General features: G+C 37.9%; 2 protein-coding genes across 3 annotated transcripts; one reads left to right on the top strand and one right to left on the bottom strand.

Annotated features, from left to right (window-relative positions):
• Positions 1 to 124: 124 nt before the first annotated feature.
• On the top strand, positions 125 to 1,445 carry LOC138185430 (uncharacterized). 2 transcript variants are annotated; one of them, XM_069124386.1, is made up of 4 exons: positions 125 to 350; positions 425 to 582; positions 783 to 908; positions 974 to 1,445. In XM_069124386.1, exons 1-4 carry the CDS (start codon positions 287 to 289, stop codon positions 1,118 to 1,120), a joined length of 495 nt encoding a protein of 164 aa, XP_068980487.1. In that variant the 5' UTR covers positions 125 to 286; the 3' UTR covers positions 1,121 to 1,445. The 2 variants fall into 2 exon arrangements, with proteins under 2 accessions (XP_068980487.1, XP_068980488.1); XM_069124387.1 differs by having other exon boundaries at positions 140 to 350; positions 446 to 582.
• On the bottom strand, positions 1,167 to 14,610 carry LOC138185756 (uncharacterized). Its single transcript, XM_081833767.1, is given in 17 exon segments — positions 1,167 to 1,444; positions 1,640 to 1,802; positions 2,022 to 2,185; positions 3,267 to 3,342; positions 5,012 to 5,253; positions 5,728 to 6,054; positions 6,514 to 6,654; positions 8,617 to 8,641; positions 8,712 to 8,846; positions 9,264 to 9,443; positions 9,530 to 9,723; positions 10,193 to 10,418; positions 10,893 to 11,162; positions 11,383 to 11,591; positions 12,268 to 12,403; positions 13,366 to 13,543; positions 14,480 to 14,610. Coding segments are annotated over 17 exon segments (2,865 nt in total). The 5' UTR covers positions 14,497 to 14,610; the 3' UTR covers positions 1,167 to 1,262.
• Positions 14,611 to 15,929: the final 1,319 nt, after the last annotated feature.

The following is a 15,929-nucleotide window of genomic DNA, read 5'->3' as shown; positions in this document are numbered from 1 at the left end:
TTGGACATTGTTTGCCTGCAATTCTAAACGTTCTTAAACGTAATATATTAAGTTAAGTTATATAATCCTAATAATTGGCTAATATTATTTACGGCTGAACGCATTATAGTGGAAACGTCGATCGGCCTTTCTTCCGTCTTTGATTCGTGGACAATTCATGGACGAATACCAGCGCGATTGGCACAGCTGCTGACACAATGTATTTTGTGAATCGCAGGGACAAAGTTAGTCGGTATATCGACGTGTTGCGCGATCGATCACGTCGCGTAAAATCATTACTGACACGATGGACAAATCGGCGTTGATATTTTCCTTTTTTCTCTTCTTCGCTTCAGCCACCTCTGCCAGCGGTAATTACTATAGAGCAATAAACCTTTATATCTACATTTTTATTCCTGCTTTATATATTTTTCTTCTCAAATAGTTAATTTTGCGCCGAAAATAGATACGCGTACAACGGAGCTCAGTTGCAGCGGTCGTGCTTATTACAACGTGACTCTGACCGCTTATTATCCCGTTTTTGATAGTGACAACGAGTTTGACTATTTGGATGCTAGAACGAGGAAACTGAGGAATCTACAGGTTCGTTCTCGATCAGAGCGTCGCCGATCGATCTGTCGCCGATCTGTCCTCCTTATTTTTCCAACCAGCATCCAGCATGATCTTTGTTCTTTCGTTCTTTGTTACTATTTGTTTGTTACTGTTTGTTCGTTATCGCGTACTGACTGGTAACTATCCCGTGATTAAGGGAAACAATGATATCGTTACTCGTTTCGTTATAGGATTATCTGGATGGTCGTGCAGAATTTGTGACAGTCTCCATGGACCTGGATTCCGGGATACCGTACGGCACGAAATTCTGCATTCCCGAATTAAACGAAAAATTCTTACGGCCGATTCCGCTTCAGGTATAGTAGATTTAAAGACTCGGCAGCCTGTCCTCGTTACGACACGGTCGCGTCGTATTTTTCAGGCTAGAGACAAAAGCCGCTACAACGACGTTAGCAGGAATTCGCCCGATTTCTCTCACGTGGACATTTGCGTTAGAACGGAGCAAGATACTTACGATAATTCAGTGAATGGCATCGTAACGCTTTACGTGAAATTGGTAGAAAAATGATTTCATGAAAATTGCGAAGAATCGACGAGACGCAACGTCTGAGAACTGCGATGCGAACAACGTTTACTTCTTTTCGAAAACATGTACGATACAGCGTTTAAAATAAATCGATTATGCAACGATGTTTTCCGTTGAAGAATTATCAGATGGACGACCAGTGAGGCCACGTTTGAATCAGTTGATAGAGACTGTCGCCTGGACAGGAAGTTGACGTCGTTTGTCGATGGCCAAGCAACGTATAGTTCTCTTGTATTTTGCCAAGCGTTACACCGTACTCGATCAAATCCTTGACTGCCTTTATCGCAGCCGCGCTTGGATTATGACCTGTGAATATTTCAATGATAATAAATCCCATAAAAACTGTAATTCTACCATTTTGGATCGATTCTACCGAAAAAGACTTTAGAGGATTCGTTGGATTTTCTACGGTAGAAGTTGCGATACGCGTTACGCGATAAATGATAAACGATAAACGATAAACGTCGTGTTACTTACTAACACAACGACAAACAAACTTACCAACAAAATTGCCAATCATGCAAATTCCGATGCTCTTCGAATTGTAAGGTGTGGAATGCGCACCGTGTTTGCCCCATCCTCTTCCTTCGTAAATGTTTCCATCTTCGCCAACCAAAAAATTGTAACCTATGTCCTTCCAGCCTTTCTGGTTCATGTGATGGTTCTAAATGCATCGATAAAGCAAAGAAAACCGTTATATCGATTGGAAAGGAAGCCTCCGCTGGATCAACGGTCCGAGGCTTCGGAAATTTTAATACGGCCCTGAACCCGAGAAACGAAATTTTGAGAATGGAAATTTGTTAATTATATGTTCAGTGTTGTCGACGCTAAGAGGTTCGTTTAAACTCTCCGTTTGTCGAGCGGAAAAGACTGGTTCAATCACCTGAAAACTTCTCACTCTGGCTTGACAAATCGCTCGAGTCGTGCAACTATCAGTCGCTGAATGATGAATTATAACGAACGGGGCAGGCTCCTCTGCGAGATTCCTAAGGGTTGACTTTGGTGCGTTGGCTCCCCATTCTGATCTTGATATTATACTCGGACGTACTAAATGTCGAGGAAAATTGAACAATTCAATGGATATCGGAAAGCGAAGTAGTAAAACGGTAGGTAATACCGACCATTTCTCCGACAATGTTCTATTCAAATGGAAATAATCTATTTTAGGTTCGTCTTTTTTTGTCTTCTTTTTAGTTAGTTTCATAGATACGATAGACACGTTCGGTGACAGATGCGTCGTGCGATAACGATTGAAATAACAATCGAAATAACAATCAACGATTTCTGTTGAAGGATCGGATCTAACTAAATTTTACGACCGCCGGATATTACCTTATTGTTAGTGGCTTGTTCACCAACAGTGTCATCGTATCGGCTTAAAAATAATTAATTAACATGTCCTCGAATCGTCAGCTACCGATTAAATAATGATAACGATAAGGCGACGATAAACGAAAGTTCTTGACATTACGGGTCGACACGTTACAAGCAATAAGCGCAATCTTGTTTCATATCGCTTACAAATCTTTTTTATAGAAACACGGATAAAAATGATTGGTGACTTACACCATTATTGCTTTATGTAGAATAAATATCGTACTCTACTTTTCTCAAGCAGGCCTAAGGTAATTAAGCGGAATTTCGTTAGTAATCACGTTCGTTGGATTTAGATAGCCGGATAGATTTATGGCGTTAGAAAACGATATCGCTGGTTCGTTGAACTGAAATAAACATTCGTGAAACCAAACCAACTAAGAAAATTGATCGTAGATTTCGATTGGAATCGAAATTCAGCGAAATAGCCAAATCTTCGAATAGGACTTGCGATCGAAAGAGCGTTATATAATTTGCTACGCTATATATCGACTTCATGCAGGTCTAACCGAAACTTATATTTACAATCCATATTTTGCAATTGCTACTTCTTTTCACTCGAGAAAATCGATCGTAATAGAGAAAAGAAGCACGAGGATGCTACACAGTTGCGAATATAAAATTTCCTCAAGTGGAAGACGCTGAAACGATTCGAAGAACACGTCGAGATACTTGCACTATTAATCGGCACTAAGCGACGACACGTTGCTTCGATAGTATAATTTTCAACGATTTTCAAGGAACAATTTATTACCAGGCGTCTTATGCACAGCACAAAACAACACTTGACAGTTGGCGAGTAGGAGGATCACCGCTATTAACTTTGTCATCTTCGTTCACAGAGATCTGCTAACATTGTGATAAATGCCGCAAATATATACGATGCAGATGGTTGGTTTAATTTGATCTTTGACCGTGTCAGTGAGGGGGGGGGGTGCGAGGATATTTCCCATTACGTACTTAAACGTCTTCAACGTACGTTTATCCATAGAGATCGATTTAAGGCTTGCCTTATCAGTTTCGAAATAAAATACGATAAAATAAAAAAAAAAAAAAAAAAACGAAATAAATTAAAATAAAATAAATAGTACGGTGGTATGGAATTTGGATTAAGTTCTCAGAGAATGTAAAGATGTGTTGCGTATATACGGCTCTTATAGGTGCTGATTCGTTGATTTAAAATTCAAGTCATAATTTGTCGATTCAGTCAAGAGGGTTTTCCGTAGAGAGCGGTAAAAGAATCGTTTACACTCTCCAACAGACTATCGACATATCGTAAATGCAGATTGATCGCAATTACAGCTGGTCGAATATGAGTATGTCATCGATATACGACTATTCCAAGAATAAAATCAATTCGATGACGAAACCTTTGTACTGTACCTTGAAAGAACAATTGGATCGCGATAAAGATACGGTCAATTTCTTCGATGCTTTTTATTCTCGTGATTAGCATACTATGCAACAAAGAAGTTAATTTTTCTGGATCCTAGGCCATACGTTATAAAGCGAAAGAATGTATAGCTATTCGACGAAATTCAAATAACAAGCGAGATAACCGACAGGTTCGTTCGACGCTTAAGTTGAGAATGGGCAAAGCTCCGTCCTTTACGTGGACACGCGTGTTTTACATTCACGCGGAACTCTTTATCTCGGAAGGAGTATCGTTGCTGCGAGAGTTTCGTTTCGTCTGTTATTAGCTTTTGGAAATTCCCGTGGAAATTTCGTAACGAACGAAAATGTTTGGCGACGTCTCGATATAACGTTCAGGCTCGATATCTCGATCTCGTTTGAATTGAACTTAGTTAAAAGCACGGATAATTAGTTCCTACACGTTCCTAACACGTAACTAGAATGTAAACGAGTTCCTCAAAAAACTCACTTTCTCGGCGGAATGATCTTCTTATATCATTTTCCTGTTTATGCGTGTTTCACGAGTTATGTCGTGGGAGATTTCCAGGAAACGTGAAAGCGTATTGCTTTCTGGTAAATATGAAAAACAGTAAATTTGATCGAAGATCGATATGCTTTATTTCTTATGCCAATGTGAAAAATTACAGGTCATATGGTCCGCAGAGTAGTACTATATTATAAAATACCGGTCAATTCGACGAATCGATCTATAGAACGTATGTTTTTGCAATTATTTTGTACTAGAGTGAAAGAGTGAAGAAGCGAGAAAGAAGATTAGGGATGAACTTGTCCCTGATAAATGATAATATTTATTATTATCTATTATTAGCGAGTGGCGCGTTTAACATATCGTTGTTATTATTTGTTGTACTTTTCAGCAATATGCGGGAGAACAGAGATAAAATTTAGTTGACGGTATATAAGTCAGCCGTGTATCGAAAACATTTATATCGCATTATCGTTAATTACATCTTTCTTCCATAGAATCATATAAATAGTGTAAACTTGTTTAACGTAATGAAACACGCGATGAAACAAGCTTTTATCATACACGTCAAACGTAAACTCGGATATATATATATATACGAAAAATATTTTCATTCGTTCAACGGTAATCAACGACAATGTTGTTCAATGTTTCGGTATAGGATGGTCAGTCCAGCGTGGAAATTTCTGAACGTACTTGTAAAATTCATTGCCTGGACAGAGAGTATTCCTGGCTTGTCGATGTCCCAATACCTGATAATCTTCGTTGATTTTGCCAAGGGATACTCCGTAACCGATCAAGGCGTCCACCGCCTTCAAAGCTACTTCATTGGGAAGAATATCTGCAAAAATTATCATCGTTGCGTGCACTTAGATCTACGAACTTGGTTTTATCCAAGTAAGTCTATGATTTCTACTCTTTGCTACCTCTACTATTGACTCGATCTTTCGAATTTCCATATTTCCGAATTCCCATGACACTCGACACTATTCGCACACCTTAGCATTGAAAATATACCTAATTAACATGGATCTCGATATAACGATTGCAAGTATAAGAATCACGTTCGATTATTTATCCGCTTCTGTTGTACAATTTCGAAATTCTGTTCAACGTTAGATGGTAAAATATGGTACGAAATTTATATTTTATATTTTATATTTTAATTGATATTTTAACGAATCCAATGGAACAAGTGAAATCTAAGCAGGGATTCGCTTTAACCATGAAATGTAGCGACGAGTACTATACTCTACGTGCCGTACGCATTTTCCACTTTTAAGTTTCGCATAGATGCATAAAAATCCACACTCACCGCTAAAATCACCGATAACACATATTCCGATGCTCTGAGTGTTGTAACCAGGTGCATGCGCCCCGACGTAATCCCAGCCTCGACCCTCGTAAACGTTGCCATCCTCGCCGATAACGAAGTTGTAACCGATATCGAACCACTGTCTATCGTCCATATGATAATTTTGGTAACTCCTTACGATCTCGGAGCACGCTTTCTGATCGTAACAGCGTTTAGCTATGCCTCCGTGATGAATGACCACGTAAGGTGTCGGCGTCACTTCCAACGGCACTCGGTCAACCGGTGGCCTGGCTTGCCACTCCAGCCTGCTCACGATGTTTGGCACCGCTACGCAATCAACGTGTTTTTCAGTATTTACATTTCTGTACCGAAGCTCGATCGAAACATCGGCGATAGAAACATCAGCACGGCGCGAGATTATCGGTAAAACGACTGGACGATGCAAAGTCATTGCTATTCTCTCTCGTGCCAGCTAGTTCCATGTCCATATGGGTATATTACGTTTTGCGGTGACGATCGATTTCGAGATTTCTTTCGTTTAGGTTGGCGCGCGATTTCGCACGAAGTAAAATGCTTCGTATTACGGAAAACACGACGAAAAACGACAAAAAACAGAACATTGCGATAAAAAAGTAATTTGACCTATTAAGAATCGTTTATTTTGTTAGGCACTTGCACGTTTGAGTCGATGATTTATCGCATCGACGAAATCTTTCCTCTCGAAACTTTGTTCGATTCTTTCTCGAAAAATAACTTGGAATAAACAAATCGAGAACGGCTGCTTACCGGTTTTGCTTTCGACATTAGTTTGGCAAAATGGCAATGCGAGGGCATTTTCGATCGAAGCGAGCAACATGGAAACGTACACCGCAAATGCTAAAGAAATAGGCGACCCCATAATACTCGATACCGCGTTAGCTCGTAGTTAAAAGTGTAACTGAATGGGAATGGCGAAAGAGCGTCGGTTCTTAAACGAAAAATTGTAGGCGACTGGGAAGCCCCTCGAACGCATATGTTGGGTCTTTTAATCCCTTCCTTTCTCTAGATAGTTGTATCGCGAAACAAGTCATTTCGAAACGAATTCGTTGGAGCCAATAAACGAAAAAGTACATCGATCCGTAATCTGTGATAGGTAGAAAAAGTCTAAAAGATAAAACAACGTGAAACGTTACTGCGATAAGATTGATTGCTTGATAATTGCACTTTTGCTTACCTGTATTACCTGTATTTTCTATTATTATCTACGTATTATATACAACTTTCAATCTGACGATTCGCTGAAATATTTGACCAGCCAAATACAAAATTTGTATTTAGTCGAAAATGCAGCGAAAATACGCATAAATCGTTTCTCTGACCAGAGGATAGAATTCTCAATGCCAAAACTATTATCTAATTTTTAATCAAGTAATACAAGTACTCGTGTACGAGAACATCTTCTTCTAGCGTTTTACCCGTCGTTTAACGAGTTTTTTTTCTACGATTTTATATCAAAGGAAAATAAAACGTTCGATTGGAAGGAAAAAGCGTGTTCGTCTAAAAGAGCGTGCGTATGTTTTTAAAAGAAGCTTTTCAAATATTGCTATTTTCCCGCAGATGTCGCCGCATTCGTCGCAAAATCGTTAAATTCGTCTGTTACTTTACCGGTATATGATACATTGTTCATTTTCATTCGTTTCCCTATCAACATCTTCTAGTAGCAAGCAATCTTGATCGATTTATGATCTTCGAATCGAATATATGGTTTTTTTCTTTTTCCCTTTTTTACGCGAGGAGGGGAAAATGCATATTTTATAATTACGCATACCCAATGGCCCGTGCCACTGAGTTATGTGGGACTCGGCGAGATGCGCCATACCCGCGCCATACCCTTTCTCATTTTCGCTATTGAAACGGTACTCGAAGTTCCAACGTTCGAACTACCATTATATCGAATATATCTATTTATATATATCTCTCTTCATCGAATATATCTATTTATATATATCTCTCTTCACTCATGAGCTCTATCCTTATATACGGAAGATGATATATATATATATATAGATGGGATAGTTATAGCCACGTTTAGCTATGTAATGTACCGCGTAACGATAAAGAGTGCAACACCGTGATGAAAGCGAATATTTATTTACACGTATATACATAAATATCATAACACGATAAATATACGTTTCAGGAGGAAATAACTTTCCTGGTACATACGTTCCAATTGTCACAAATTTTTTGAATCCTTTGTAGGATGCTGTTAGGAAATATAAGAGATCGTGTATACTCGTTGATCAACTATCGAGCATGTTCGTTGCTCGAGGAGATTTTTGATGTACGTTATTGCGGCCATGTGGCAGTCACGATATGGAAAGACACGAGTATTTGACAATCACAACTGGTCGAACGCCATAGTCACAAGTGGAACCGCGGCGAGATAGGAAGAAGACGATCGGTTCTCGGCGATATTCCATATTAAATATCCGAGAACGAGGATTCGCTTGCGGAACTTTGGACCGGAACTTTGGTGCAAGTTGTATAGCCGAGTTATTCGGTTAGTTAAAGCGTAAAGTTTTTTGTTCTGTTCTTGTAATTTGTCGACGGACGCGACGGTGTCGAACTTTCGAAAAACTATTTTGTAATTATTTTAAGATTAAACTTTTGAAAATTAAACTTTCAAGGGTCCGTCTATCGATAAATGTTTGAGAATCGGTTTGAACAAACAAATAATTGCCGCTCTACGCAGAAATCGCGAGAAACGATTCAGTTTTTGCGTTCTCTTCGACGTACTATTCCATTATAATTACCTATATCGTATATAAATCTTACGCTTGTACATTTTAAAGTACGAATCTTTATGTAGGATGACGAATGACTCGTCGCTTGTCCTTTATCTCGAACGAGTAATCCAAAGTAAGTTATCTTGCTGCAATGGGAAATAGATGTTAATCGTTTTTACTGTACGTTGGATCAAAGTAGAAACGTGGGACGCATACCTGAAAGTAATCCTCGATTTCTTGAAGCGTGCGATTTTTCGTTTCCGGTAAAGCAACGTAAACGAATATTGCCTCCAAAAGGGCGGAAATGCCAAAAATTGCAAAAATTCCAGTAATGCCTACTGCGTCGCTTACCTGTTTTAACGATGCAAACGTTATTGGCGACACTTTCTTGCGATATTTTGTTGCTGTTATTAAGAGTTTGTTACTTCTCGTTACTGAATATTACGCGTATACAAATAGAAATATTATGTTGCACAGGGGCCACTCCGTGTCGTGTCAATCATTTTTCTACTCGATGTCTAGGATTTTGTGAAAATTTCAAGAAAAATATATTTAAATATCGTCTTTCTTTAAATTTCGCTTTATTAATTTGTGAACGCTCGAAAATCGTGGCTGAGTACGACACCAGCCGACTGTCGTTCTCCGATAAATTTAGAAAAATCAAATGTCCTTTTCAAACATTTCAGAAGCGTCATTTACCTTCAAGTATCCTTGTTCGCTATATAAATAAATTATTAAGCGTTAAATCTTATATAATCGTGGACGTACCGTGGGGAAAGATTTTGTAACTATAAAGATGAATAAGTTGAAAAAGAAGAAATTGCAACCACCGCCGATTCCTCGAGCCCTTTGAGGAAGTAACTCGGCAACCATTAACCCTGGAAATGTCATCAGTCCCATGGAGCTGACTGCCACGTAGGCCAACAGAAGAATACCAACAACGTAAACCTAAAATATACGAATCTGATATAACAGATCACATTACTACATAAATCTATAACATTTATGATAAATAAATGAAAATGTACACTCACATCGATGGAAGATCGTTCCTGAATCAATAAATATCCTGCGAGGACTAAGGAAGCGAAAGCCGTCCCCACGGCAGAAAACATTCCTAGATATCTCCTATTTATTTTCAACAATAAAACGCTCGCTATTGAACTAAACAAGACTCTGGTAATGGCCGTAATTACCGCTGCCAAATAGTTATTTATTCTGTCACCACCTGCGTATAACAAAATAGCTATACATAATCAGAATTGTGTAATTAATATAATAGTAACGTCTTCTTATTTCCTATCGATTACACTGTCCAACGAATAAAATTTGTTTTCTGGTCGACGATATCCGCTAGATAAACGACAAACACGAGGAAAATTTATGCCAACAGTCGAAAGATCACGCACAATTGTGCATACTTGCAATTATTCTCTAAAGACGGTCATCGGTATTTGTGATTTTAAATAACTTTAAATAGCCGTCAAATGTTTAAAGGTAAGTTTTTTATTTAGAATTGCTGCACAAATTTGCTACGTAATGGCGGATTTCGTAGACGAATATTCTAGAGGAAAATTCGAATAGATAGCGTTACGAAAGCATTTAACAATTTGCTTTACAGATTAAGAAGTTGTTAGCGTTTGGTATTTTCTATAAATCATGTGGCTGTATATTAAATGCATAACGATTCCGTTTACCGATATCTTCGACGAGATTTACTGCATAGAAAACGATGACAAATGTCCCACTTATTAACTGAAGAATATTAAATATATTGATGATCGTTAGTGGTTTCAAAACACTAGGATCGAGCAGCGTAGAAACGACAGAAGAAATTTGTCCGAGCCGTGACGTCGTGGTCGTAGCCGTCCGTGCTAAATCCGTTTTCATTCGAGCTTCCAATATTCTCATTTCGGCATCAACCTTTCGCAAATATAAACGTAATTTGTAAAAGTCAACTTTTCATCGTAAATTCATCATCGGCTTACCGCAAGGGACGCGACACGTCACGCGGCGTGACGTGTTTCGAAAAGTAAAATAAAGTTTGCCAAGAAATAAGTAATTGCAAATGACAAAATATGACTAATTATTCAATTTTAAAAGTAATAAAATTTATTATTCAGGCTTTATTGATCGACTGTAGGAACGAATAGTTATTAGACAAAACGACGAGGCTCTCGTTGTAGAAACCGTTTCGCTAATAGGCTCAATTGCTCTACATATATATAACGATAGAGGGTTTTTTAAATGTCATTTTCCCGAATGGCAAACCGACGATACACTTTGTAAATAGACCGATTATCGCGATAAAACGAATTTCTTCGACTTTCGATAGACTTTCGATTCCGTGACTATTTTACAAAGATATCTATGCCTGCGTATACGTATTGTACTTACCTGTTGCACGTTACCTCCTCTCAACCACAGCAAGGCTTTTCTCGCCTTGTCAGGTTTCTTGCGTCTTACGAGCCAAGCAGGACTTTCCGGAATCAGGATTAACGCGATCAGTGCTGTTATGGGGAGAACGGCCCCGCAAAGAGCCACGATGTTCCACGTAAAACAAGCTCCTAACGCGTAAATGATGACGATACCGAGGCAATAAAAGGTGAGCGTACTTCCTGTCAGAAATCCACGAAGCGTCGAATCAGCCGTTTCACCCAGTAACACCTGTCAGACACGACAGGTCTGTCCGTGATCAATGTCTCAAACATTCAAGATAGATAGGTAAGATGCTAATCTTAGAATTCTTAAATTAACAAAATACCAAAGAACGAAAAAGAGGAAAAAAAGTATAGATAGATCTGTACAATTTGTCCATCGACGAATTCGGCTGAAGAATGAAAAGTTTGTTACGCAATTGAAAAGAGAAATGATTAATACTTCCTACCTGAGCTGGTACTCCCATTAGGCCGACACCAAAACCTAGTACGACTCTTCCTATCAAAAGGCAGGAAATGTTTTTAGCAAAACCTATGACGAACCATCCAACGAACAGCGGTACTGCTGCAAATTGTAAAGATCCACGCCTGCCAATCTCATCCAACAATGGGCCGGACACCAAAGATCCGACAGGTGTTGCTAGACTATGAACCGAAGCTGAAACATAAATAACAAATATATGCTTGAACGCAAAAGAAAAATTACAGTTTTGCCGATTATTCTTCGATGTAGTGGAGTTTAAGCCGCGAAACAAGCGATTTAATCGTTCTCTCGTAATGTGAAATAATGTCCAACGGTGTATTGATTTCAGTAACTGATCAAGTTACTGTTTAAATGAAGTTACTGAAGCGAGCTCGACGAGGAAAGAAGTAGCGGGCAATAGGAGAAATTCCTGTGTAGCGAAATGACTCATCCACGAATACAGTGGGAACGATATACCTGTATACTAAAGTTCTGTACGCAAAATGTCAACGATCCCAAAGAACACGCATCGCGGTCATACGGAGAACTCGAGGGGCAAACATTTCAAAGATTTTGACGCGCTTCGTCTTCCACTATGGACGGCGCAAGTGGCGAGTTCCGCCAATCGAACGGAATAACCGAAATAGTGGTGATGGTAATTTTCTGAAAAGTCAAAGTCTGTGGAAAAGACAAGGTAAGGGAATGCAAACTACTAGGAGATTGGAGGGAAAGAAAGCTGCAGGACTGCGGGAGACGTGTGGCAACGGTTCGTATTATTGGAGATCGCGATTCACCGTTTTGCTTACGAGATCTAGCGTTATCGAGTATTATCGAACGTAATTGAGAAATTTATTTCGAAACAGGTAGGTACCTATCCAGGATCCAAGTTGCCGATCAGCGTACATCGTACCATTTTCTTCAGCCAATTGCGGTAACAGAATTGCACTGTAACCAATTGGCATTCCTCCACCGGTTAGTAGCAATAATACCGCACCAGATACCAAGCACTAAAACACAAAAAAGATGTTAAAAAATGAAAGAAGAAAATCAAAAACATTCAGGAAAATACAAAAGTATACTTTCAATATGTTTTGTCATAATACCTTTGGATCTATTTCGTTCGATAGTTGCCAAATTCTCCGATTTCTAATTTTTCCGAATATTCTAAAGTTGGAAAAATCGAAGAATTGGAAAAGGAGAAAAGATACGCGTTACCTAGATACTAACACATTTGAACAACTTGTTCCTATACACGTGCATGTATAACCGGCAGTAATCCCCTTATCGGTGCGTATTAATCTATAGAATACTCGCCTCGCGATACATACATATGCATAGGGAAAAGTTGTTCACAATGTTGAACTTTATAACATATTTGAAAATTATCGAAATCCGAGGTGGCTTCTTTTCTGTGAATACATATTTACCTAAACGAAACATTTTTCAAATAATCAAAAGTGATATTTGTTACTTGTTTATTTACTTTCAAACGGACTCAAAGGTATCATGGAGGGTTTCATCGTTTTATTGTTATCGTATTATCGTCAATGGCATAATAATATCCATCGATAATATTTGTCGATACTGTTTCTTAATATACTATAATATGCTATACTATATACTTAATATACTTAATAAATTATCACTATTATTATTTATTTACATTACTATCTCTATTATATTACTATATATATATATATATGTATGTATGTTATGGAGAAGAGAAAATGACTTTGGCTTGGAACTTGAAAGGAAATGCTTTTTATCTTCTTTCTTTAAAGACAGTGTCACTTCGTACGTCTAATAGAGCATACAGCAATTTGATTTAATTGCAATTAATTCACCAACAAGAGAGAACAGTATATTTATATTATTCTTATCGTTTCGTTGACTTTTCAAACTATTACAAGTAATTCCTTTTGTACGTCGTACATTTTATTAATAATATGTGTTTATTAATGCACCTCACCTGTGCGAATATACCTTTGGAATTTGACGAGTAATATATTATGTCACATTTTTCGTCCAAAGTGCTATCTTTATCGCGAGTATTATTATTTTCAATGTCTTCGCAAACATTGCCAATCTGTATTATCTTTGCATCGTAATTGGCTGCATGGTATCCTAACATTGAACGGTGTTCTTCCCTAAAATAGCAGCATTTGACAAAGAAAGGAAGGAATCTTTTTAAATATACCATAATTTTTATTATATCGATGATATCGTCTTTCAGCCTTTTTCTCTAAGTAGCACAATTTTACATTTAGAAAATTACACGAGTTATAGCATAACATATACATGTTACATGTACGTATACTTATAGTTAGACTACGTAATGCAGCTATCAGCTACACGCGTGACCAAGAAGCCCGTACACGCTTCACTTTTCTATAGATATAGACGATAACAAAGTTAGACATATCATATCTACATGTTCAAGTTATCCTACTTATTGTCGACATTCATTGAAAATAGCGAATTTTCTATTCTACCGTTTGTCCTAACAATTTACTATTTAGAAGAAAAACGCTGAAAACTAATAGCATCGGCATCCTGGATGTAGAAAGAGGATGTCTTGGTTTAGAAGATATCGAGATATAATATACGATAGACGAGTAGGTTACGATGAAAAAAGATGAATAGATAAAAAAGCACAAGCGTACACACGTATGTACCTGGTTGCGAAACTTGCAATATTGAATTACAGTTAGATGCGATAAAATATAGAAATATACACGTACTTTCCAATATTTGATACATTACTCTGTACACTCGGTCTGTTGAAATATCGAATTAGCTTTTACGCACGGTTATGATTTGTACAATGGTACGCTTGAATGTCCGTATAAGCGTAAGAAACTTATTATTCTATAAACACAAGCATAGATATATAAAAGAAAGAAAGACAGACACATAGAGATATACGTGTATAGCTTATTATACCATATACCTGTATGAACGGTATGGGCATAAGCGACAAGGTCAACGAATGCAATGAAAATTGATTACATATTCGTTGTAACGTAAACTATGTTTCTACGATGAGTGTTGCTGGAAATGCATAATACAGCGATTTAACATACCCTTCTGGCGGCGCCATACCGAAGCAGGTTTAAACAAATTCAAACTGTTTAGTATCGATCTTTGACGATTCTCACGATCAGTCACTTCGCTAATTAATTATTCGATCACGTGATTTTGATCACTTTGTTGCTTTGTTGCGCTTTGTTGCTTCTTATTTGCGTTTTAATTTTCCTTAGACTCTGATATGTTTGACTTGGCATGAAATAATATTTCGTTAATGGAAATCTTTGATATAAATGACGAAAACAGTGATTTTCTATGTAACGCATTGTAATGTAACGCATTGAAAGTAACGTTGTCGACGTAATCGTCGTGTTTTTGCTTCTGCGCGTTCTATGTATTTTGTGCATGTCGTAGGTGTTAGTTTCCGAGCTAATTGTAATTAAATATTTGGATAAAAGTCAGATGGAGTTTCAACGGGCCACTTCGTTCAGCTTCTAGATACTCGATTTTAGATTCTCGATTCTAGATTCTGCACTCATTGAACTCGCGCCGGATGATCTTTGACCGATGACGTTCCTCATATACATATACATATACATGTATATATATATATTTGAACGTTTACTTCAAATTTTTGCATTTTAACGAGACTTTTAAGCTAATTTACTTGGTAGTTACCTAACTTAGAGTTTCCACAGTTTCGTAAGACTTTGCCGTGGATTAAAATATATCTGTTTCGTTGGTGCAATAAGTTGCAAGTCTTTTAATCACCGTGGCTGTGGAATGTGAAACCCATCTTGACTCTGCTACTTAAATAATTCTACCACTTTCCTTTCATAATCGATTCAGATGCTGCTGATAAGCTCGTAGAATTGTTTCAATTGTGTCCGATTTCGATGACTTGTAAGTGCGTTGTAAAGTTTAATATTTCAAACAACTTTTTCCTATACATATACAAGCGTCGATCTCTTAATCGGGCTTGATTTGCGAGATGTTCTCTAAAAACTGCACATATCGCTACAGTGTATTTCTACCTATAGTTGCGCGCATCTATGGCTGCGTATGCGTCGCTATTGGTTGCCGGCCGCTTATCTTCCTTTCATAAACGGAAGTCGAGAGAGCTTAAAGACTTCGAGCAGAAAGCGCGTATGCGAAAATGTAAGAAATATCTGTTATAAGTGGTTTTCGATTTGGCACCCTCACGACGCCCGAAACACGCCCGAAACACGCCCGATCCGTAAAATGAGAACAATTATTCTTTTCGCAAAGTAATATCATTTAGTTATTATTTATTACAATATCTATCAATTATTTATTCGCCTACTATTCATATAATCGGTCGTTATTTGGCGCAAGCGTTACCAGCCGCCTCGCGACCAACGCATTGCATAGTTTAACCAAAAGCCAAACCCGATACATTGATATTCGTTTTTGGTTGAATTACAAGTTGCAACGGACATTCCTCGCAATCTCGCATATGCATTATATCGTTGTGCACGGCGGTTT

This window comes from Bombus flavifrons, chromosome 12 (assembly GCF_040668555.2).
Source record: "Bombus flavifrons isolate JBK064 chromosome 12, iyBomFlav1_principal, whole genome shotgun sequence".
In the NCBI taxonomy this organism is placed as follows: Eukaryota; Metazoa; Arthropoda; class Insecta; order Hymenoptera; family Apidae; genus Bombus; species Bombus flavifrons.
Note: the sequence above shows the minus strand (reverse complement) of the source record. Positions and strands in the feature narration are given on the sequence as shown.

Bases quoted from the DNA above. Each gene is read 5' to 3' on its own strand.
- LOC138185430 (XM_069124386.1), top strand. From the start codon at position 287: ATGGACAAATCGGCGTTGATATTTTCCTTTTTTCTCTTCTTCGCTTCA. The intron at 583-782 runs GTTCGTTCTCGA...GTTTCGTTATAG, and splicing joins GGAAACTGAGGAATCTACAG to GATTATCTGGATGGTCGTGC. The intron at 909-973 runs GTATAGTAGATT...CGTATTTTTCAG, and splicing joins TACGGCCGATTCCGCTTCAG to GCTAGAGACAAAAGCCGCTA.